This window comes from Pholcus phalangioides, unplaced genomic scaffold, assembly GCF_987345545.1.
Source record: "Pholcus phalangioides strain wild (caught in Gottingen) unplaced genomic scaffold, Ppha-v1.0 ptg000010l_1, whole genome shotgun sequence".
Lineage (NCBI taxonomy): Eukaryota > Metazoa > Arthropoda > Arachnida > Araneae > Pholcidae > Pholcus > Pholcus phalangioides.
Window position 1 is genome coordinate 26,999,100 of NW_028301603.1, and position 25,546 is coordinate 27,024,645.

At 35.7% G+C, this 25,546-nt stretch overlaps 1 protein-coding gene across 2 annotated transcripts in view; it reads right to left on the minus strand.

Moving 5' to 3' along the window:
• Positions 1–22: 22 nt before the first annotated feature.
• The window catches only part of NAT1 (N-acetyltransferase 1), a 107,976-nt gene continuing 82,452 nt past the window's right edge, over positions 23–25,546 (minus strand). For both annotated transcript variants that reach the window (XM_089237959.1, XM_089237960.1), the window contains exons 18-21: positions 24,849–24,960; positions 17,900–17,996; positions 10,858–10,979; positions 23–1,206 (exon numbers count right to left, since the gene is read on the minus strand). In XM_089237959.1, coding sequence (XP_089094085.1) covers positions 1,141–1,206; positions 10,858–10,979; positions 17,900–17,996; positions 24,849–24,960 — 397 coding nt within the window. In that variant the 3' untranslated portion in view covers positions 23–1,140. The remainder of the gene's footprint in view (positions 1,207–10,857; positions 10,980–17,899; positions 17,997–24,848; positions 24,961–25,546) is intronic.

Genomic DNA, 25,546 nt, shown 5'->3' on the forward strand with positions numbered 1-25,546 from the left:
CATCCAGAAATGAACAACATGGTACAGAAAAATGAAAATTTATTCAAGTACAAACATGATTGCTTTTATTTTTGCTAATTTTTTCTTCTTTTTTTCCAGTTAGCCAAATTCCTACTACAAAAAACACAACTAATATTTCAAATAGATAAATTGAATTTTTTTTTAAAGATTATACAGAAAAATTGGTTCATGATACGTGAACATGTCAAAGTATTTCAAGAGCTTCTGTATAAAGGAAAGCCTTGGAAGAACGAAATTTGTTTAAAAACTGATAGCTGATTTGAAAAATAAGCAAAAGATTTAGATTCATAAATTAATTTCATTTCAACTTGATTTGAGGGGGGGAAAACACAATCAAATAGACATCACAACATACAACATTCATCTCACGCACGTTCTTCTTTTTTACCTTCTTCCTTAAACCAGACATCTGCCAGCAGAGCTTTCCCCTTTTCCGAAACTGGATGCCAACAGGTCTCACTTTACATAAGAATGAGTTTTAAAAAAAAGGAGCCGATCGAATGCAAAAGCTCGTCCTTGACTTGTCTCTCAAACACACAGACTCGTGACTTTGTTCAATTATTTTTAAATTACTTAAACAGCACTGTGCATTAAAACGTTTTGGCATAAAATAAGTTTTTTTAACGAGATGCAAGAGGAAGAAAAAGAATACACATGAAAGATATGATTTTTTTTGCCTTGACCTTTTCTTTTCAACAGCTAACGTTTAGAAACCACGATCCACAAATACCAGCTGCTACTGTTCAATTTGATACACGCAATGGTCAAATGGACAAAAAAAAGGTAAGAAAGAAAAAAATGTTGATCTCTTTCTCAGATAAAAACTCGCAGCAAGTCGGGGTAGGAAGAAAAAAAGGGGAAGGGTAATACGCAGTTACGCATGCAGACAAAAAAAAAAAAAAAAACAACCACACACACACTTAAATGTAGGGGAGGTTAAATGATTGGGAAAAAAACAACTAAACCCATAGTTTTATGCTACCACATTTCCCAGGCATAACCAATAAATCCAGAAAAGTTCTTGTATATGAATTCGCCATCTCCTAAAGAAGTTGAAATTGGCAAAAGAAATTATGGAGAGAAAAAAAAAACACTCTGCACCACTGATACAAATGAACATCAGTTTTCGCCATCATCTGAACCTTCCTCTTCTGCTTCTTCCAACCAAGTTAGCCACTGGTTCACCTAGATGAGGCAGAAAAAAAAAGTCAAGATTTTCACAAGGATTTTTGTAGTATTCCATAAGGATTTTCAGAAACAATGCTAATCATCAAGAAAAAAGTTACCTCTACTGCATGTTAACTCCCTCTATAGCAGGGTCCATACAAAATTTTCAAAATGAAAATGAGTATTTAAGGAGTCATGCACTCCCCCCCCCCCAAAAAAAAATGATTACATCACTAGATTAAAAACAAAGGAATGGCCCACATGCCAATCGATTCTTTCTAATGTCATTTTTTTTAATTTCTAGTTCAATGATTCCAAGATTTAAACGTTCAGAATTAAAAGTATATGATATGTAGGAATTTATTGAACAGCTGTTGAAAAGGAAGAAATATACCATGACTATACGCTAGTACCAAGCGACTGTTTGAGAACACAAATTTGAACAGTAACAGAGCATTATGATGAGAATTAGGTATTGAGAAGTTGAGTAAGAAAGAGCGAGTTGTGGTAGTAGTAGTATTGAAGTGATTTAAAGTAGTCGGAAGTGAGGTTTTAGATGTACTGAGTTTGCAGTCATTTTTATTGTAAAAAGACCTGGATTTCATTGATTCAGCCACGGCCATTCCTGAGAGAGAGAGAGAGATGTTAACCAAAAATGAAAGTTAAATCTCACTGTAAACTGTCAAAAAAATATCCTCATAAGCTGCAAATTAACTAAAAATTTCATTTTCATTCAAATCTTTTCATACACGTTATTCTTTTTACGGAGCCACAAAATGTATTTCTTCTACAGAAAATGTATTTCTTCTCTTCTGGAACGTTTGATGAAAGAAAATTCATCGGGGAATAAGTATCTTTAAAATTGATTAAATATGTTTCTGCTTATCAGTATTCGTGCTTTGTGACGGACTCGCGATGCGAGGATCCGGGTTCGAACCCCACAGTGGTGGTCGGCTGAAGTTGGTTTTCTGTGGTTCCCAACTTCAAGGCGCAAATGCGAGCCGATCTCCCCATTAAAAAGTCTCGCCACAGAGAGCAACAGTCCTACAACGATGAATCATTCAATCATAACATTTCACTCATAGTTTGAGAAACTGGTGGCAGATGGTAGCACTACACATAACAAGCATTACAGAGAAACAGAAAACTTCACGTCAGGTTTCACTATAGGTACACGCACATTCCCGCATGTACCGATTCATTGGGGGTTCTGCAGGGGGGTGTGGGTGTGGGCGGGGTGCATGTGTGGTGTAGCAGTAGTAGGTAGGGCCTCCAAAAAATAGCTCGGGGATCCATGATGTTCTTAAGTCAGCCACCTCGTTGGGCAATTTGCCTGTTGTGGCGTGGTATTTGTATTTGTTATATCGCACATACGTAACTTCAACAAAAGAAATTTTGACCATATGCGCGTGACTATAATCTTCAATTATTATCCAGGACTATTGGCTGCTAAGCCATTTCCCTGCACAATAAGACAAACAACTTTCTTGTTACCATCAGAGGGTTTGTAAAACTTCCTTAAAAAGGGAATTTCCCCATTTACGACGTGTGATGTCATTTCGAAAGGGAAAAAAAAGAGGCTTCATGCCCACAAGAAATTCCTTAGGGATTGTTTTCATAAGCGGGGATTATTTTTTATGAAGTAGGGAATTTTTAGGGATTTTTGTGATTTTCGTAAAAATTCGGGAGACTTGGCAGCTATGACTTCCCCAGGGGACCCTGACGGAGGCCTGTCAGCAGGATTGGTATAAACCAGTTTTTTTTGGTTTTAATAACATTTACATCAAAAGCAATAAAATTTCTGAAAAATCATTCAAACTTGTACTAATTAAAATAAAATGTTTGTTAATGTAATTAACACAATTCCCATATTAGTTAATCTATAAATATTTCTTACATTTAAATAAAAAACTTTTGCAATTTAATTATTTTATAGCTTAACTCAAGAAATTATTTTGTGTTTGAGAATTCTAAATGTTATTATTAACCCTATAATAAAGATGTTTTCTTTAGTTACTTTCTCTCTCCCTCTCTCAATACGCTTAATGAGGACGCTATTTTGCAAAAACTATGATAAAAACTAGGCAATTACAATGTCTTTAATGAAGCCTAATTAATGCAATTTAATTAGCAATGATTTACAATATACAGGGTAATTGTAACTAAAGTTCTGATTTCAAAACACTGTAAAAAAGAGGAAAAAATACTTAAAAATGTAAAATAGATGACACTGTACTCATCCGAACATGGGAAATTTGCTCGCAGAATGGATATGACAGCCAGTCAAGGCAAAATGATAATACAATTAGCATGGCACGATTTCGGAATTTATGGAAACATCCCAAAAATGAAGTCATTTAAACAACCAACTACAACTTACACAAGAAATGTTAAATATGTTGTCCACTGTGTTCTGACTGTAAGGTGAAAGAACAAAAGTGCTTGTTCAACAACAGATCAGAGTAGGCCTATGCCATCATAATTATGTGGAACTGCTTTCAGTTAACCAAAGTTTGGAATCGGACCACTGCACATAACATTTTTGGGTATTCCCAAAGTCAAAAGTTGCATTTTTGACTTTGTATCATTCACCTGTCAGGTGAACACCGGTGAACATGATGGCCAGGTGTCATGTTATCTTGTTATTGTCAAAATGTATTCTCAGGGGGTCTTGTCCAGCCAAAATTTGAGCCTGTTTTCCAGATCCTTAACAAAATGAAAATTAATGAAACCATAAATTTGGAGAAGTTCATTTATTTTGTGATAGATTTAATTAGATTACTTCACTTCTTACAAAATTACTATTAATTTTTCCACAAAATTGATCCTTTTCACAAAAATAAGGAAAATTTTCACAAAAAGTCTAGGATAGACCCCTTGGTTCTTCAGCAACTGCTTCACTAGTGTTGCAATGTGCATCTTGATAAAAGTTGTGCTATCCACAAGGGCTGACGAATAAAAAAAAATTATGTGCCAGCCAAATTCGTTAAGACCAAAGCATGTTTTTTCCCCCAGAAAAACAGTCCTGAGTAATGTTTTTTTTATTAGGACTTTATGACCCAGTCTCATGTTGGAAGACACATTATTACAAAATCAAAAAAAAATTGTCTCATACTTGCACTTCATTTTAGCAATGATGCATATAAAATTTTAGGTGCCAAAACGGATTTTCTAGTCACCCTGGTGTCTGAGATTTCTCCAGCCTTGCTATTCACACACTGATGCTGTTGAAGTGCCGAAATGATGTGGTTGCACAAAATAAATTATACCGCTGGCCAAGTACAGCATCATCTACTAGTACATTTAAAGTGGTTTTTTTTTTTCTTCCGCCACAGAAAATTCCATTGCTTCATGCAATGGATCCATGCAAATTTTCAAGCCATTCTGACCATCAGTTTTTATTGGTGTTTTGGAATCAGAACTTTTAATTATAATCACCCTGTATATAGCTGATTATTTTTCATAAATCACTTACTACTGTACATCCTAACCAAAAGGTGACCCAGTCCATATTCCAAAGACCTAACTGAAAATTATTTGGACAGGGATCACCAGCCACTTCGCAAACTGGTCAGGCCTTTACTACTGTACAGTAGAACTTTGATTAACTGTGGGTAATGCTGAAAATATGTAAAAAAAATAATTCAATTTTAAGCCTAGTTGTGATATACAGTATGAGATGTGCTGCTTCATATGGAAAGAAAATGAACATGTCTGTAAGGTAATGCAACTACTAGTAACTGGTCTTTGTCCTTGAGGGGCAGATGGTGTCTTTATTGGATTATAAAACCACCTGCCCCTAGCATGATGGTGTCACTACTGTTGCTGCTTCTTTGTGAAGGGGAAAAAAAGCCTGTGAGATATAACACACCACCACCACATACGTGTGATGCAATCTTCATTCATGAATTTGCTTAAGATAGAGTATTAGAATGTAGTGCAAAATTAGAAAAGGCAGTAAGAATGACAAATTTTGATACTGTATATAATTTTCAGCAACTAAGATACATAACATGAAAGAAAATTTATATTCAGGCCACTTTTATGACTTTTTGGGGAAAAAAAGAAACCACTTATACCATCAGAATGTACAAGAAGAGAAAATGTGGTAAGAATAAAATAAATTGGCTAATAATGAACCAATGAGGTATTTTCAAGGGGGGGGGGGGGGAGAATCATATTTAGGTCACTTTAATGTGATTTTTTTTTAAAAAAACCACTTGATTAAACATGGTTTGTACTCTTTCAACGAAAAAAAATTCAAGGACTATTCAAGCACTTTTCAAGGTAAAACTTAAAAATTCAAGGCCTTTTTTACAAAAGCATATTTTTCACATTAATAGGCGCATCTTTAATTTTGATTAAAACTTTATTTCACATCATCAGTAATGAATAAAGGAGGCCACATACACATATATATCATACAAAACATATGACATATTGAATAACACAGTTTGTGCCTGTCAATTTCCTCATTGAAACATAGTTTAGTCTCTAAATATTGCAATTAATTTCCTTTTAAAGACTGAAAAAAAGAACTCTTCTAAAGATAGAAAAAGATTAAATTATTTCTTTCATTAATTCTGAATTTATTTATTTCATTAATGCTGGAATAATTTCTTTCATCAATTCTGGAATAATTTCTTTCAACAATTCTGGAATAATTTTTCACTACTTTTGGAATAATTGCTTTCATTACTTTTGGAATAACTGCTTCAATCAATTCTGGATTTGTTTCTTTCGCTAATGCTGAAATTCTTTCTTTCGCTAATGCTGAAATTCTTTCTTTCGCTAATGCTGAAATTCTTTCTTTCGCTAATGCTGAAATTCTTTCTTTCATTAATGCTGAATTCTTTTATTGATTCTAAAATTATTTCATTAATTCTGGAATTATTGCTTTATTAATTTTTTTTTTCATTAATTCTGGAACTATATCTTTCATTAATTTTGGAATCATATCATTGATACTGAAATTATTTCTTTCATTTATTGTTTTAAACTCCTTTAAACAACTATGGATGCCATTAGAAAATAACGGAGATGCGCTGACATTCAACGCGTCACGTGATCTTCCAAGTAATGATGTAGACAGACCACTGACGTCATACCAGCGCTGGTACTAGAACGCAGGAGGGGGGGGGGGGCAACTGTCCCGGATGGCAATTTTTAGGTGAACACCGTTATAAAAATATCGAATTCCGAATTGGTGGGGGCGGCAAGACAATACAAAAATCCTAGTTATGGCCCTGCGCCATACTCCCTCCAGTAATATAAGCTCAATGGATTTCAGCTCCGATTCACCCATTGAAGTACAGCTTGCATTTGGCGACATTTTTGTCTGCCACACTCAGCAACCAATCTTGATAGAAGGGATTTTTCAGCCACACAAGTAATTAAAAGTACACACACTTGTTACTCATTTTTTGTTTTCTTTCTTTAAAGAACCTTATACAACCTTAGACAGCATGGGCGGAGATACGGGGGGGATGTGAAGTTGACTGATCTAATGTACACATGCATATATGAATTGACATCATCATCGTGCCCCCCCCCCCAGACTTCCAAGTCAATCTCCGCCTATGGTTGACAGTAATCAGAGGAAGCTTCGCTCACTTACGGACCGAAAGGCTGAAATTATTTCGGCAAAAATTATGACACGTTTTTTAAGTACTCCAGAAAAAATACCTAGTACAAAAGTTTAATGACTTCGAACGACTCCAAATACGTCTACATACGATCACAGGATACATGCTAACATAAAGCCGGGTTTTCCAAGAAGTGGGTTGTTGCAATACCTTCTAGAACAGAAGGACTTCTACTCTAGAAATAGGTATTGGTTGGTTGTTGGGGGCCAGAGCGTGCCAACTGAGCTGAAGAAAAAAAAACAATGATCGGAAGTTCATTTTGAACTCTAGCTTTTATTCCATAAAAGTTGCAAGAAAAAAAACAAGATCATTTACGATCATAAAAGAAATAAATAAAACGGCCGACAAATAACAACCGGCAATCTCAGGGAGAAAAAAAAAACAATCCCGACATAGACGCGGAAAAAACCAGCCTACAGCACAAAGCTGAGCTCCCGTGACGGCGAGAGCATGCCGCCAGAGATTTACATATTGCGTCGGGCCGAGCGGTTCCACGTGCACAGAGAATAAAAAGGGAAAAAACATTCCAACGTAGGTTTTTGGCGCCGCATGAACCGAACTGGATCATTTCGCGTCAACAGAAACGTTTTACATAATCACACTACGCATTTGTGTATTCCTACTGTGGCGCATCAGTTCACGGCCCTGCTATCAGCTACTCTGTCATCTGCATGCTCCGGTTTGAAGGGAAGCATCGAGCTCGATGAAGGGAAGTGAAAGAAAACAAAAATGAAGAGTTTTCTCAGCCACCTCGTTGGGCATTTTGCCTGTTGTGGCGTTGTATTTGTATAGAAGATTGGTAAAACGAGTGGCGCACAACGCATTTGACTCCTCCAGAAACAGTCGGGCAATCACGCCGACGTAAAACACTGCCGTGTGAGGCTTGTTGCACTCTCTTGAAAACAGTGGAACTTGTTTTCTTATTATTGGTGAGTGGACGGCGTGTCACGCTGGGCGATTCACTTTGCACGCGGCACAAAAAACCTGCTTCTACGAAAACCCGGCTTAACAATAATGGGGGAAGACGTGCTTTAAATCCAATTATCCAGGGTTATTGGCTGCTAAGGCTTTTTCCCTGTGCTTTGCACTTTTTTTAAGGACGTCACTTACGAAGTAAAAAAAAAAAAGTGGCGAAAACTATTTCAGAAAACAAATTTTTCAAGGACTCTCACAGAATTCTTAAAAAAAAATTCTTTTTCAAGGACTCTTATTTATTTTCAAGGCCTTGAAAATGAACTTTTTTTTTTCAAGGACTTTTCAAGGTTTTCAAGGACGGTACGAACCATGTTAAAAGAAAACAACCCTGCCTGTTAGACATCCCTCTGTAAGGGCCAAGAGAGAAAAATTTTGATTTGTAAATCATGTATCCAAGGAACTAAATCCAGGGCCCCAGACTGGATTTATCTTGGGCTTCCGCTGTTGCAAATTTTACAATGTCTAAAAAAATGAAATTCATTGGGGAGCCTCCTGAAATGAAACCTGTCAACTTCCCTGAACTGGAGCATAAGCGGAGATAGATGTGAAAGTCTGAGGGGAGGGGGGCATGATGATGTCAATTCATATATACGCATATACGATCAGTAAGCTCAATCTTTGACATTGGGTGGGCAATGCCCCCAATGGCCCCAGCCCATGACTGAAGCCACGAAAATTTTTCACTTGTATTCATCTTGTCAACAAATAAATTACAGAGCCACCCGACTAAAGAACAAAATCTTATGTTATCCATAAAAAGCATAACATGACCCATTTTCTAATTCACTAAAAATACTAAAAATTCATTAGGGAGTTACATAATTAAAATCAGAAAAAATAATTGCAGCATGAGAAAAGAAGTTATGGTTTAATTTAAAAAAGTAAAACATTCTTGGGAAGAGAACAGCTCACATTAACAAAAAAATTGTTTGCTTGTATCTATCTTTTGCACTACCATAATGTTTTATCTAAAATGAAATATGATTTTGCTCACTGGGACACAGAGTCCTCCGATCACGTGAAAAAAAGATAAAAATTCATTAGAGAGATGCTGAAGGGTTGAAAATCATCCGATATTCATAACTCAAAATTAAACATTCTAGCCACCTGAATGATCAATATTAATAAAACTATCAAGTGCATAGTGCAATATTATTTTTTGTAGGAAATTTCAGACCCCGAATAATTCAACAATAAAAAGTAATTTATAAATTTCATACATAAAATTTTTTTGATGATACTCAAATATTGTAAAATACTGGTCTATTAAGCCCCGTTCCCATGTGCAAGATTGGGGGTCGCTTTGGTGGTAGTTACTGGCATGACAACTTTTTTCCCCTAGGGAAGAAAAAGGTGGGAGAGAAGCTCATAAAAAAAAACCCATCTTTCTTGGGGTGGATTGGAGGTTGACCTTTTCTCCCATAATCCTTTGCCCCGCGAAAATTGCTATAAGCTCCTTCGTCAACCATATTGAATCAACCACTTCCGTTCAACCTATGTAACTAGTGAAGACTTCCGGAAAGAAGAGTGGGGGGGGGGGGGATTACCGGCATAAACTTAATGTCATGTGAACGGTCTGTAGCGAAAATCCCCGTTACTGGGAACTTCGCGGGATGTTTTATTGTACATGTGAACGGGACTTCATTGTAAATCTATCGAAAATGCATGAACTAGTTCATTTAGAAAATTTGGTCTGAAAAAAATAAAATGTTGCATAAAGGGTTAGGATGACATGCAAATTTAGGAAACACCAAAAGAATGGTAACAAAGAATAACACAATTTAAACTGCTCATTATTTTTGGGTTTGCTGGACTGAGCAAAATTTGAAGGTGGGGAGATAGTATTGGTCATGCTTTGAAACACGAACACTAATGATACCCGTTGAGAACACTTTCTAGTCACTAAAAACCTAATAGTGAAATCTCGCTAAAATGATTTTGTTTTGAATTACCAATAGTCTAATGTTCAAAATCTTCTCTATAGAGCAATATCTTTAACCATGATAAATCTCTCTATAACTATGATTATATAAACTTATTTCATCTGCAGTTCCCTTCGCCTTATCGTTCATCCAAAAATAAAAAAATTCCAAAGCACTGAACAAGCACAAATCATACTAATCCCAATAAAGGTTGGTGACACCCCATAGGAGTTTCAATTCACACGTCGAGAGTCAATACTCTATAATGATATTTTTGAAGAGATTTTGAAACTAGATTGATATTTTTTCTATCGAAATTACTGTTAGTACAATTTCAATTCAACGCTTTTTTTTGACATGTAATTATTGGTACCTTGCTCCAACTGACCACTGAAAGTGTTAACGAAGTTATTTCATCAATCGAATCAGCAATTTTCTGCTTTGAATAAATAAGTGAATTTTCTGGTGAAAACAACAATGTTGATCCCGAAAAGATGTCTAGAATAACACAAATTTGGTAGCATATGATGATAATGCTGTCTCTAACTACAATATTTTATAGTAGTCCTCAGAATATTACATCAAGATTTCATTATAAAATGAACCAAGCTCTCAACCCTCACTTCTTGGCGATGAACCACACCCAAAACAATATAAAAAATATTTATAAATTGTTTTATTTTAGTTTGAAATCACTTTTTGGGCTGCATTCGTGGCTCTCCTGGGCTGGCAGTTGGGACACCCACGGTCTAAGACACTCTTCCCCTCTGCAGCTATGAGCTACACTACAAGTTTTTCAAAGTGAGCAAATGTTCAAAATGAAGCCACATTTTCAACTAACAAAATGAGAGAAAACTATACAATTTTTTTACTTATTTATCAGTCTTTATACAACAGAACTGACTCTTCAAAAATGAAACTAAACAAAAAAAAAATCCCTCAAAAGCAAAGATGAAGCTCAGAAGACAAGCTGAAATTTCGAAGTAGTGACGAGAATGTATCTTACAAATATAGAATTGATTCTGCGAAGGTGTACTGCAATCACTTAAAATAAAATATTCATAATTTTAAGATATATATTTTGACATATTTCGAGACAAAATATAAATATATTAAAGTGAAATTACCTGAAAGAGAGCTTTCCCTTTCCCTGGGTAATCGTCGTTCACATCTTCTTTCCACTTCAAAAAAGCTTCTTCTTCAATTACTTCAGAATCATAAAGCATCATAAACCATCTGAGTAGCATACCTTTATTTAGAGATAATATACGAGACATATAATTTTAAAATTAAACTTCCAACACAGTATAAAATATTCCATTTCTCCCTTACTCCTCCAAATCGTCAACAAATAATCAAGCAATTTCATGTGAAAATGTGTCATAACCGTATAAAGTACTATGTGGTTCCCAACTTCGAGTCGCAAATGCGAGCCGATCTCCCTATTTTAAAAAGTCTTGCCACAGAGATCAACAGGCCTACAATGATTAATTATTCAATCATTACACTTCACTCATAGTTAGAAAAACTGGTGGAAGATGGCAGCACTACACATAACAAGCATTACACAGAAACAAACTCAGGGCTCAGCACGAATCATGGCCTCAAAACTAGTGAAAATAGTGACCAAAATGTTTAAAAAAGTGACCAAAATAATTTTAGAAAGAGACCAAATGGACATTGAATTTTGATTAATGCCAAATTGAATGAATTGAAATTGAATTTAGTTTTTACTAAACTTTGTATTTCAATGGAACTCATCCAAATTGCTTTTTTTTACAGAATATTGTGAAATAAATCTAACTCAAACACATTCTGCTAACCAGAAAAGTTTTGAATAACTTATCAAATTTATCAACAACTATGTGTGAGAGAGTAACATTACATCCTTTCTAAGTAACAGTAGCAATGCCTTTCTCCCATGTTGCTTTCCACAACCCATCTTAAAATCAATTTAAGCAGGAAAAACTTCAAAACTGGAAAAAGTTTTCACATTCAAAGGAGGAAAAAAAAATGAAGTAACACAAAATTTGATGAGAGAATTTGTCCCATCTACACATTCTAGTGCATTTTTCATTCATGTTATGCTATGAATGACAGTATACAAAATGTACTCAAACTTTTTTAACTAGTACAAATTTGATTTACATACCTAGGTTTGTATAATAAGTTCCAACAAATTTTAAGAAATTTACTATAATGATTTTTTAAAAAAAACTATAAAATTACATTTTTAAAAATATTTTAAATTATTAAATTAAATAAATTATTTAAATTACTAAATTGAATAAAGTATTTAAATTAAATAAAGTATTTAAATTATTTAAATTATTAAATTAACTAAATTATTTTAATTGTTATATGTTGAGGGAGGGCAATCCCCCCCCCCAATGTCAATGGCAGAGCCTACTGATGTATACCTGATGTATATCAATTGTCATCTGCCGCACCCCTAAGACCTTCAAGTCTATCTCCACCTATGGCTGAACTGGGAAGGGTGGGTGAGTCAGGCGGAGGAGTACCAAAATAATACTGCCCTTGGATGAGGGAGAAAATAAACCAGTTTCGAAATTGTTTGGTTTTTGAGAGAAAAATATGTAAATATATATTTTTCTTTTTTTTACACACAACATACACCCCTGCAAAAAAAACATTTACTCCTTTACCCCAGAAACAGTATAATTTTGGCCCCGCTCCCCGTAATTTTTAACAGAAAAAGACTCCACGGCCTTTCCCGGTAAATTTCCCATGAACCTTGTAAGCGCCAACGTGGCGACTTTTTTCTGCGTCAATCAATCGTCGTTTTGTGGTGGTCAATTCAAGATGGCTGACAAAGGGCACATAAATTTAAAAAATATATATAATTTATAATATGAATCAACCTAATATATGCGAAAATCGATAGGAATATATCGGGAAAAACGGAAAATTAGGATAAAATTAACACAAAAATCGAATCAACGACATACAAGGTTTATGGATGCTGCTGTCAGGGCATCGCCACGTTAGCTCTGACTCCTCCCGTAATTTTCAATGAACAAAAACAGTCAATTTCCCCCCCCCCCACCCGGGACACCCGATACACCATGGTCGTAATACGATGGTTTTTTTCTGGAGGGGAAACATAATTTTACTGCCCCTTGACTGTGAAATTTGATAATTTTGCAAAGTAATTTATTGCCTTTTCTTAAATACACCATTCCATCAAAAATGCCGTTCGAGGCATTGCTCCCCCCCCCCCCAGTTTTGGATCTGATCACAGTATGTAGCAACCCGTGCCGCAAGTACGAACGCAAATTTACTATCGCCCGGGGCCAGTATCCATTTTTTTTTAACGGAGAAAGAGTAAACTCTGCACCCTTCCTCGTTCAACACCCGTGGAACCAGATCCCGTATTGCGGTCATAACAGCGACTCGAGACAAAAACGTTTTAATAACTTCCGAGGTCTAAAAGGGGATTTTTTTACACAACACCAAGAATGGAGCGCAATATGTCGATATTCAACATATATATATAGTCAACAATCAGTATCGTGCAAATGCTCTAAATTAAGTTACGGCCAGAAGCGGATAAAGGCCAGTTGTTGACGGCCCCAGGCATAAAAAAAAAATTATTAGGCCCCTTAAATTTTTAAAAAAAAAGTGTAAAGTAGGGGCCAAAGGCGTGCTCGGTGTGCCCACCATTAAATCCGGGTTTGCCATTTACGGTTTGCATGCATTAACTGAGTTTTTATCAGCCTGATGACCAATTTTCATATGATTTGGAAACCCTTGTGTTAAACTAAACTTTGAATTCCAGGATTCTGTGATCTTATCATAAATAGTTCTCCTTTCGATCATATCTGGGCTACGGTTTCTTGCTGAGATTTAAATCCAGTTATAGAAAAATAATACGCATTTTATTTCTAGATAGATCGCGATTTTCAGTCGGATGATTTTTTTATTGTAAGTAAATTCAAAATACTTGCAAGCTTCTTTAACGTTGGCCAGCTACAAGAGTATTCTCCAAAGCGTATTAATAATACCCTTAATACGTATTAATAATACGTATCTTTAATATTCGCGCTTTGGTATTCTCCCGCTGCTCGTAAGTTAGTTTCTGCACGGGCTCTCTTAAATCGTCATTTAAAATATTTTAAAAAAAGTAACGATAGAACAAACAACAAATGTAACTTGCTCGATGCTCCAAGAAAGGAATTCGGCCCTTAGGACTAAAACTTTTTAAAACAAATAAAATAAAGGATCAATTTTAAAATAAGATGGAAATGAAAGAACGAGTGAGCACGCGTGGGGGAATAAGAAAGAATGGTAGTAGAGGAGGGGAAAATTTTTTTTGTTGTAAGTACGCCTTTTACGCCATCTTTTTCTGACCAATACTGACGTCACACGGTATGCTCCCCGGAAGATAAGATGCCTTCATGTATAGGGGGTTCTACGGGAAGGCAGCTAACGATCGTAGTTCAATGAAGGGAGGGAGAAAATTAACGACCTTAAACCGGTAAAGTTCCTCCTTGAAGAAAACAAAAACACTGACAGCAGAAAAGCGCGGGAGACCGAGGTTTTTTTTGATAAAAAAAAGTGGAAAAAGTGACTTGGGCCTGAAAATACGTAATAAAAGTGACCAGTTTCTAAAAAAGTGACTTTTAGTGAAAAAAGTGACCCGTGCCGAGCCCTGCAAACTTCACATCAGGTTTCACTACACGTACACGAACATTCCCATATGTACCAATTTGTTAGAGGTTCCGCAAAGAAATATGGATGAGGTGCATGTCTGGGTTTATTAGTAGTAGTATAAAGTACTAAACACCTCCTAAAAAAAGTTTTACTGAAAAGTGTTTTATCATAACGATAAGAGAATGGACTGCATCTGAAATATTTCCACCATATGTATGGAAAAAAAACAATATTTTTATTTCATTATACATAGATCTACAAATTAAACAAAAGTAAAGGTGCATTCCTGCCAAGCATAATCTAATTACAGTAGACTTTAGCTAATCGCCATCAGACCAGACACGACCCGGGCTCTGTCCCTCCCAGGGTCCCTGCCTTTTACCCGTGTGGGTACTCTAGCTAATCTGGCACATATCAGACCAGGGAGTGCTAGATTACCAGAATCCCAGAATTACTGAAAGTCAATTGCAAAACCATATTTAAATAATCTTCTAATTAAAAACTTCTATAATTAAATCTCCTGTTTAATAACTCCTGCGAAAAGACATGCCGAAAAAAATGCACAAAAACATTCTGCGCAAAGACTCTATTATCTGAGAAAAATAACCAAGTTGGTTTATCTCAGGTACTTTTCATAAATTTTTTTTGAAATTAGGTGGAGTAAAATGACATGCTACAAGCCAAGTGACATGACAAACTTCTTCACATAATGTTGCAATGAGTTGCAGACCCACCGTCGTCATAGTGGAGGTCGGCTGAAGTTGGTTTTCCATGGTTCCCAAATTCGAGGTGCGAATGCGAGAGTCAATCTCCCCGTTAAAAAGTCTGGCCACAGAGAGCAACAGGCCTAAAACGGTACAATTATTCAATAATTATACTTCACTCAGTTAGAAAAATTGATGGCAGATGGAAGCACTACATACAACAAGCATTACACAGAAACAAATTTCACGTCAGGTTAACAACACACACACACATTCCAACATGTACCAATTTGTTAGAAATTCCGTAGAGGAATGTGAACGAGGTGCATGTGTGGTTCAGTAATAGTAGTGTGTATAAAAGAATTCACGAGTTGTGGAAGTTACACCAGTGTTTCTCAAAATAGGAGATACAGGGCTCCCACTCGAGAAATTAGAAAAAGTAGGACTAAAAAGCAGGATGGGGAGGGCACCCCCAGACAACATAATCATAGCACAATAAATAAAAATCCTTAATTTTTTTTCTAATTTTTTAATAATTTTAAAATTAATTTTTTTTATAGCACAATTTTAATATTCTGTGAGATTGACTCGAGCCAAAGCAAAATTACAGAAATGACTTGGCTACAAAAATAAATTTTGGTCAAAAAAGCATACTTAGCCAGCCACATATAATTTCTTTGTCTCCTCACAATATATTACTTTCTTTTTTTTTCAAGGAGTCTTTCAAAGTCACCTGACTCTTCAACAATGCACACAGCAAATTATGAAGACATATTAAGTTTTTTTAAGAATGACACTCTTTTGAGAACACTTTCGAAAGCAAGGTGCAAAATTTGTAAATTACAAGGTTGATGTAAATGAGTCAAGGTGAACCAGATGGTTTTACAGCATCATTTATCTTTTTTTATAGGGTTTTGTTTACATTTCACTGTTCAATGTCAGTGTAATCGTTTTGGACAAATGAAGCATTTTCATTTCTAGCTCTGTGCTGAACACTGTAAATTTTATATTGTTTAAATTTAAATATTGTTTATGCCTGTGCACATGCCCTAAAATACAGAAGACAATTGAATGCTACCAACCTAGAAAAGGCCTATCCAACTGCTTCGTAAGGCTAACTGTTGTTTCACCTATACACACAATGTGCACCATAATTTTAAATGATGATTGTTAGTTACTGTCCAAGACCATGAAAAGTAAATACAATTTTTTTTCCCCACTCAGACAATTTTTAATGATTACTCTACTCGCTGAACCCTCAAATTAAAAATTAATAAACCAAATGGTCCACATACATCCCCAAAAATCTTAAAAATGATACAATTTCTACTTTGGCAAAATCCTTAATTGCAATCGATTACATATATATTGTTTGACAATATATCAATGATTTCCTCCTCGATTAAAATTACACAAATTTTATAGATAGGATTTGGTAAAAAAGTAGGATGAAAACTAGAAAGTAGGGCAAAAGTAGGACATTTTACCAAAAAGTAAAAAAAGTAGGACAAGTGGAATCAGTGGAGATATCGTCCTTTAGGGCAGCAATGAAACCGATCAGGGGGGATGGTAGAAACTAGATACGAGAGATCTCATGGGTTGGCTGAATCAGGGTTAAGTAGCCATTAATTTTTTTTTTTAGAGAAGGGGGTTCAATTATAAAAATAAGTTTGGAAATTCTTGACTAGACAACTATCTTAAGCATGGTGCTCTACAAGCATTGAAGAATGCTGATGAAAGATGACATTGAAAGACTCTTTAAAATATCATGCATAATGTTCAAAATGTTGTAAAATGTAAATACACTAAGTATATCTAATGCAACTTAAAACATTATTGCCTTTTAATCATTTTGTGGCACTTTACATCAATTAAAAACAATTTTTTGTTTTCACAAATAATTCTTCATTTCTCCTATTTATGGCTTTATTTAATGCAAAAACTCTCTTCTAATAGGATATACATTATACAAATAGAATGCACATTACAACTTTTCAATAGCTTCAAAAAATTGTTTCTTTCAAATTAACAACATTCCGTTGAGGGGTATTGGATATGGGAAGACAAAAACTTTCGAACGTGTTGGCTAAACAACCACAGAAAAAACTATGAATTTTTTCATTACCATCCATATTTTTTATGGGCATCTTTTTCCAGCCACTTTGTATGGCATTTGCTTGCTGTGGTCTTTATATTTGTATTGAATAACAGCCACGAAATCCTTGTTTGTTTTTATTAATCTGTGATTTTCATCAAGTTTAAAGCCACAAGCAGACATGCCAACTTTTGAAATCCAGAGATTCTCCCAAGGGGATGATAAATGATTGCCGATAAACGCTACGAAAACGAAGTCGCATCTTTGCCAGTTGCTTAAATGCGGTCACACTCTTTTTTTTAAGGCTGCTCGTTGGAAATGACCATGGCTATCCTCTATGGGTGTTTTCCCTAACGACGACGGTAATCATTGAAGCCACGGCAATGTGAAAGCTTGCGTAAAATCTAATCACCTGCCAAAATCCGGAGAAATTTGAACAAATCCGGAGAGCGGGAGGAAGAATGAAAAATCCAGAGTCTCCCGCCTAAATCGGGTGAGTTGGCAGGTCTGCACAAGTTTATCAACAGTAGTTTATCCTTTTAAAAGGGTTTCTTACTTTTTTGCTTATAGAGAAAGCAAGGGTAGTGCTAGGTATTTCTGCTAAATGACAATATAAAACTATATACAAAAAAAAAAGAAAAAAAAAGATGACGGCATTGCACAAAAGCCGCCAAGTGTATAATTAGTGAAACTCACCTTTTGGAAAACACGCATTATGACAATGGACTTGCAAAGCATATAAGGCAATCAATTGCAGGTCTGGTTGTTCATGAAGAAAAGCCTGGAACACTGGCTGAAATTAATAAGTTAAAAAAAAATTACTAAAATAAGTGGGAAGAAAAACTTTAAATAAGAAGCTTTATTTAAAAAACATCATACCAGTTACCAGCTCAATAGACCCTTGAATTTCACCCCATTCTTTGGTCTTCCCACAGTAACAGTATGTACATGATGTAATTAAACTGGAACCAGCAAATTTTACTGCAGTGCATACCACTCAATGTGATCACATTATGACTTATTCCTGATAACAATAACCCATTTCTATTAACTGTATCTGAAACAAATGGATGACTACATATCACCAGGGCTGTATAATAAGGGCTACCTCAGCTGGAGTTGGTATCAGCTGATATCATCCCCCTGACATAACCAGTTATTTGCCACTGGCTACATTGGTATTTCAAGGTTGCACTTTAGTTGAAAAGCATTCGAGCAGTGACATCACACACCTGATCCGAGATGGCAAGAGTAACTTCAAAGGGATGAGACAGTCTTTACTATATGCCTTGATCTATCCCATTCTTGTAAAAACAGTAGATTCAAATTTTTGTTTACACAGAACTGATTGCAGAGAGTTCAATCGCACTGCTGCACCCCAAAGCAGAATGTTTTGCGATGTTCTGCAACGAGCCCTCAGCTGACTGAAAATGTTCTGCGATAAAAATTTGAATATACATAATAGCGTTTTTCTACACTTTTCTTAAAATTCTTCCAGATTGTTCTGCAACAGCACTGGTTGTTCTGCGACGTACGTCGCACATTTCGGCACATTCTGCTTTGGGGCTGCTGCATTCCACAGACTAATTTTTTGGTTCATCATACTGCCATAGAATAACATTTACCCCTTTGAGCTTTGATTTTGCAATTTTATTCACCCATTGTGAAGAGTCAGAGAATAGAACTATGTAATGTGAATTACTACACTTTTTAACTGTGCAGTATGTTCCATAGATCTTTTGAGAAAAGTTTTTCTATGTCTACTGAAAGCATGCTTACAAATTCCATAGAGGAATGTGTATAAGGTCCATATAGGGTTAATTAATAGTAGTAGGCGTCTACTGCCAAAGTGGCCAAGATCACCCCCTGGTAGGTGATGTGATGGAATGGTCCAGGGGGGGGGGAAATGAGAGTGATATTAGCTGTTGGCATAAAGTAGGATCCTATGGGTTCGCGTGAGTTGGGGGAGGGTGATGAGAGGAAAACTTTTCTCAGAAGAAGGGGCGATGAAACAAAAAGTTTGGGAAACTATGGTGACATGACAAATCAAACTGTATGTGACATTTTTTTTTAAATCGAGAAACCGTGTAAGAATTTAAACTGTCATATTTTTTTAACATGACAGTTTAAATAGTGAACCTTTGTCCATTAAATCAAAGATTTGCCATATGAAAAAAATGAGCAGCAGGAAGGAAATTATGCCACTCATTTTTCATACAGCAAAAATTTAATAGACAAAATTTCACTGGGTTTTTTTTTTGAATCCTAGATGAATGTTTCATTAAGCTTATTATGATGTGATTTTTGTTATTTCTGTTCCTTCAGACATATATACTCTCCTATGCAAGTGTATGTATGTTTTGACCCTTAAATGATCACTAATATTGGTAAGCTAATATCCATGCAAAATACATCCACCCACTTCAAACTGCTGGTCTTCGTCAGTCTTTTATAGCAGAAACTAAAGCACCACCTCAATGCTTAATATCTCACAATTCATATTCTCCATAAACCTTGCTTTTCAGAATCCTATGGTCATCTTAACATCGACACTTCATATATTTTATTGAAATCTATACATTTTTCTAATGGAATTGACCGATTGGGTAAATCAAGTGTATAGTTTAAATTTTGATACTATTTTTATAAACGTAAAAAATTTGAGAATTCCTTGATTTTTGTTATTGTAATATTCTAACTTTGTATCGGATAGTATAAAAATGAATAAGTGATAGATCACTAATTATTTAGCTTTTCGAGGACCAGATTGCATTCACCAGGCAAATTAAAGTTTACAAAGTCATAGGAAAATACAGGAGTGGGACATCCATAGTAAGAAAGGAAAATGTGTTTTCCCAATCCATCAACACTTATATCTGTATACTGAAGATAAGGGCGCTGTTTCTATTTTCATCAATCATGGCTCGTACTCTTCCAACGAAAAAAAATTCAAGGACTATTCAAGCACTTTTCAAGGTAAAACTTAAAAATTCAAGAACTTTTTTTTACAAAAGCATATTTTTAACATGAATAGGCGCATATTTAATTTTGATTAAAACTTTCAGAGATTACATTTGTACCTAATTTATTTCACATCATCTGTAATGAATAAAGGAGGCCACATACACATATATATCATACAAAACATATGACATATTGAATAACACAGTTCGTGCCTGTCAATTTCCTCATTGAAACATAGTTTAGTCTCTAAATATTGCAATTAATTTCCTTTTAAAGACTAAAAAAAAAGAACTCTTCTAAAGATAGAAAAAGATTAAATTATTTCTTTCATTAATGCTGGAATAATTTCTTACATTAATTCTGGAATTTTTTCATCAATTCTGGAATTATTTCTTTCAACAATTCTGGAATAATTTTTCATTACTTTTGGAATAATTTGCTTTCATCAATTCTGGAATTGTTTCTTTTGCTAATACTGAATTCTTTTATTGATTCTAAAATTATTTCATTAATTCTGGAATTATATTTCATTAATTCTGGAATTATATTTCATTAATTTTGGAATTATATTTCATTAATTCTGTAATTCTTTCATTAATTATGTAATTCTTTCATTAATTTTAATTCTTTCTTTCATTAATTTTAATTCTTTCTTTCATTACTTCTGTAATTCTTTCATTAATTTTAATTCTTTCTTTCATTAATTTTAATTCTTTCTTTCATTAATTCTGTAATTTTTTCTTTCATTAATTCTGGAACTATCTCTTTCATTAATTTTGGAATCATATCATCGATACTGAAATTCTTTCTTTCATCAATGCTGAAATTCTTTTATTGATTCTAAAATTATTTCATTAATTCTGGAATTATTGCTTTATTAATTTTGGAATTATCTCTCATTAATTTTGGAATTATATTTCATTAATTCTGTAATTTTTTCTTTCATTAATTCTGGAACTATCATCGATACTGAAATTATTTCTTTCATTTATTGTTTTGAACTCCTTTAAACAACTATGGATGCCATTAGAAAATAACGGAGATGCGCAGACATTCAACACGTCACGTGATCTTCCAAGTAATGATGTAGACCACTGATGTCATACCAGCGCCGGTACTAGAACGCATTAGAGGGGGGGGGGGGGGGGGGGGGTCAACTGCCCCGGATGGCAATTTTTAGGTGAACACCGTTATAAAATTATCGAATTCCGAATTGGTGGGGGCGGCAGGATAAAACAAAAATCCTAGTTATGGCCCTGCGTCATACTCCCTCCAGTAATATAAGCTCAATGGATTTTGAAAAAAGTCCTCCAGAAAAAATACCTAGTACAAAAGTTTAATGACTTCCATTGACTCCAAATACGTCTACATACGATCACAGGATACATGCTACCATAAAGCCGGGTTTTCCTAGAAGTGGGTTGTTGCAATACCTTCTAGAGCAGAAGGACTTCTACTCTAGAAATAGGCATTGGTTGGTTGTTGGGGGCCAGAGCGTGCCGACTGAGCTGAAGAAAAAAAAACAACGATCGGAAGTTCATTTGGAACTCCAGCTTTTATTCCATACATGCTACCATAAAGCCGGGTTTTCCTAGAAGTGGGTTGTTGCAATACCTTCTAGAGCAGAAGGACTTCTACTCTAGAAATAGGCATTGGTTGGTTGTTGGGGGCCAGAGCGTGCCGACTGAGCTGAAGAAAAAAAAACAACGATCGGAAGTTCATTTGGAACTCCAGCTTTTATTCCATAAAAGTTGCAAGGAAAAAAAACAAGATCATTTACGATCATAAAAGAAATAAATAAAACGGCCGACAAATAACAACCGGCAATCTCAGGGAGAAAAAAAACAATCCCGACATAGACGCAGAAAAAAACCAGCCTACAGATTGGTAGCCAAGCTCCCGTGAGGGTGAGAGCATGCCGCCAGAGATTTACATATTGCGTCGGGCCGAGCGGTTCCACGTGTACAGAGAATAAAAAGGGAAAAAACATTCCAACATAGGTTTTTGGCGCCGCATGAACCGAACTGGATCATTTCGCGTCGACAGAAACGTTTTACATAATCACACTACGCGTTTGTGTATTCGTACCATGGCGCATCAGTTCACGGCCCTGCTATCAGCTACTCTGTCATCTGCATGCTCCGGTTTGAAGGGAAGCATCGAGCTCGATGAAGGGAAGTGAAAGAAAACAAAAATGAAGAGTTTTCTCAGCCACCTCGTTGGGCATTTTGCCTGTTGTGGCGTTGTATTTGTATAGAAGATTGGTAAAACGAGTGGCGCACAACGCATTTGACTCCTCCAGAAACAGTCGGGCAACCACGCCGACGTAAAACACTGCCGTGTGAGGCTTGTTGCACTCTCTTGAAAACAGTGGAACTTGTTTTCTTATTATTGGTGAGTGGACGGCGTGTCACGCTGGGCGATTCACTTTGCATGCGGCACAAAAAACCTGCTTCTACGAAAACCCGGCTTAACAATAATGGGGGAAGACGTGCTTTAAATCCAATTATCCAGGGTTATTGGCTGCTAAGGCTTTTTCCCTGTGCTTTGCACTTTTTTAAGGACGTCACTTACGAAGTAAAAAAAAAAAAGTGGCGAAAACTATTTCAGAAAACAAATTTTTCAAGGACTCTCACAGAATTCTTAAAAAAAAATTCTTTCTCAAGGACTCTTATTTATTTTCAAGGCCTTGAAAATGAACTTTTTTTTTTCAAGGACCGTACGAACCATGTCAATATTGGGATAACACTATTAATGTGCAGTAATTTTATTACACTACACACAGGTATAGGACACAAGCCCTATTTCACTAAATAACAGAGATATTCACTTTATAAAACAAGTGAGCTCTATAGGAATACATACTAAAAATATTTTTAACCAGCTCTCTGTAAAATTTTCCTTTTGTGAAATGGTGCCTTCACCTCATACAGATATGTATTTGTATGCAAAATTGTATCCTGACTTATACAGTTATTGCCAGTCCCGCCTATCATATAACTTCAGGGTATTACTGCAAATATGAATCTGTGTAGCAACTAATAGTGCAAATGTTTTGTTTTATCACTATTAATATTGGAAATGATAATTTGCATTCAAAAATAAATTGTGATTCAACAACCATCAAATTTTCATACCTTTATGCCACTCTTCATGAAATATCCTGTATACACCAATTTTTAATTATTCTCTTAAACCCCAGACAGAGGTGAATAATGTGAAATCGGATTAGATCACAATCTTGAGCAGGAGTGACTAACTTCCAGGGTTTAACTCTATAATGCCCAGATTGCCCGAAGTCGGCCGAGTAGGTTAATGCCCATAACCGCCTCAAGTCGGCCCAGCTAGGGGATATGGGTATGTTTTGGTGGGCTTTTGTCACCTATGGGGAAGGAGATGAAAGCTCTTGTCAGAGGCGGGAACGGAAAAGACAACTGCAACGCCCTATCAATGGGATTTTAAAAAAGCTGATGTACTAGAATGTTCCTTGAGAATGGACTAAGGGTACTCAATGCATTTTCAAAAGAGATAATACTGTGAGGAAAGGGATGTTTTCAGTAGACAAATTATCTCCCGAAAATCCATTGAAATGAAAGGGTGAACGTCAATGCAAAGGGTGGCATGAATAGAAACTCATGGAGAAAGGGTGGGGAGAAGGAAAGTGGCCGAAATTTGGACGAGTCCACTTCGAACACAAAAAACTTGGTATTTTCATGACCCTCCCAGGTTTTCTATCTGGGCATTAAAGAGTTAAGCTATGGTAGCATTTTTTGCAAAATGCGAAAGAACTAGTAGCAACTTTTGCAAAAATATGTACAGGAGGTACGAAACGAGAAGACATCCAACCATAAATCATTAGCATTGTAGCATTTTGCTGAAGCTTTCCCCCCCATTTTTGCTTTTTTGCTAAAGGAATTTTTTATCTAGCTTAAACCCTGCTAACTTTTCTCTATTCGAGAGCTAACATAATGACCAATCACAGCTGAAGGTCGCGACTACAGCTCAAAGGAGAATAAAATTAGCATGCTTTCAAGATAAAATACATGACTATAAGTAAACTCGGGCAATGAAATTTGCATGTAAAGACAAGAAAAAAAGAAAACTATGGAAATAGTTGGAGCGTGTGCTTGTATAAGCTGACCTTTAATCCTAATTACATCCTGATCTGATCCAAATTTGTTGCACTGCATAACCTACAAAGACACTGCAAGCATGAACCAGTCAGCCTTATGAACTGCCCCTTCTAGTTAACATACGCAATCGCACCAGTAAGACTACTGAATGATTTGTATGCTAAATAGACACTTGAGATACTGAATTATATGTTGGCAGACTTCAGGAGAAGCCTTACCCTCAGGTTGAAAGCATGCCAAAAGCTGGTCTCTGGAACCATTCTGTTAGATCAGGCATAATACCAATCTCACTATCAAGTGTAGCATATATATTTTTCCACTGCAAATAGCATTAGTAAGTTTTGAGCACAAGATGTGAGTCGACATCTACACCTAAAAAGTTTCATCACAGTCATCATCATAGTACATACATCAATACAAATACGTACATTCATTAAATATTTCATCATTGATCATTTTTCCCTCTTCCATTGCAATACTAACTATAAAAGAAATAGGAACAATATAGAACATTCTGCACACGAAATAAAAGGTCAATAAATGATTACCTTAAATTTCTCAAGCATTTCTTTTTCCTTATCTAACATGGCCTTTTCTGGTGTAATGGATTTATCCATTCCATCTGCTAAAGTGGTCTCTTGAGTAATGTACTTGATCATGCTAAATGAAAAAAAAAAAAAGACATGTACCGTAGGAGAAAAAAAAGAAAAATCCCAAGATGTAAGGGTGACTAATGATTTCAAGACATAGTAGAACCTTGATTATATGGAAAGCAGATCAACCAGTGTACAAAACTTCATAAAAGGTAAAGGGAAACCAAGCATGAAATTATTACACAGATAAGGTTAAGGTTGAGAAAAGTATGGCATTATGTGGATCCGCTAAGTATTGAAAGATCACTAGAGTGGCTCTATAGGGGACTCAATAGGGAGAATGTTAGTTCAGGTGCCCACAAACTAGTGAAAAGTTTTACTCATTTTTCGCGCACCGAGTAAGACGCCATTAAGAATATTTCATATTTTTTATAAAGGGTGGGTGATGACGTAAGAATCATCCACCCCCCCCCCACGTCATCAAGTCGGCAAATCCCCCATCCTTGCTGACGTAATACTTGAATGACCCCTAACATAAAGATACCCGAAAGTTATTTTCTGAAGGTTAAAAAAAGTGGGTTCAGCTATAGCGGCTGATCGGCTCATCCCCCCCCCTCCTGTAAAACCAGACGTGACTCAGGCTGTCACTTTTA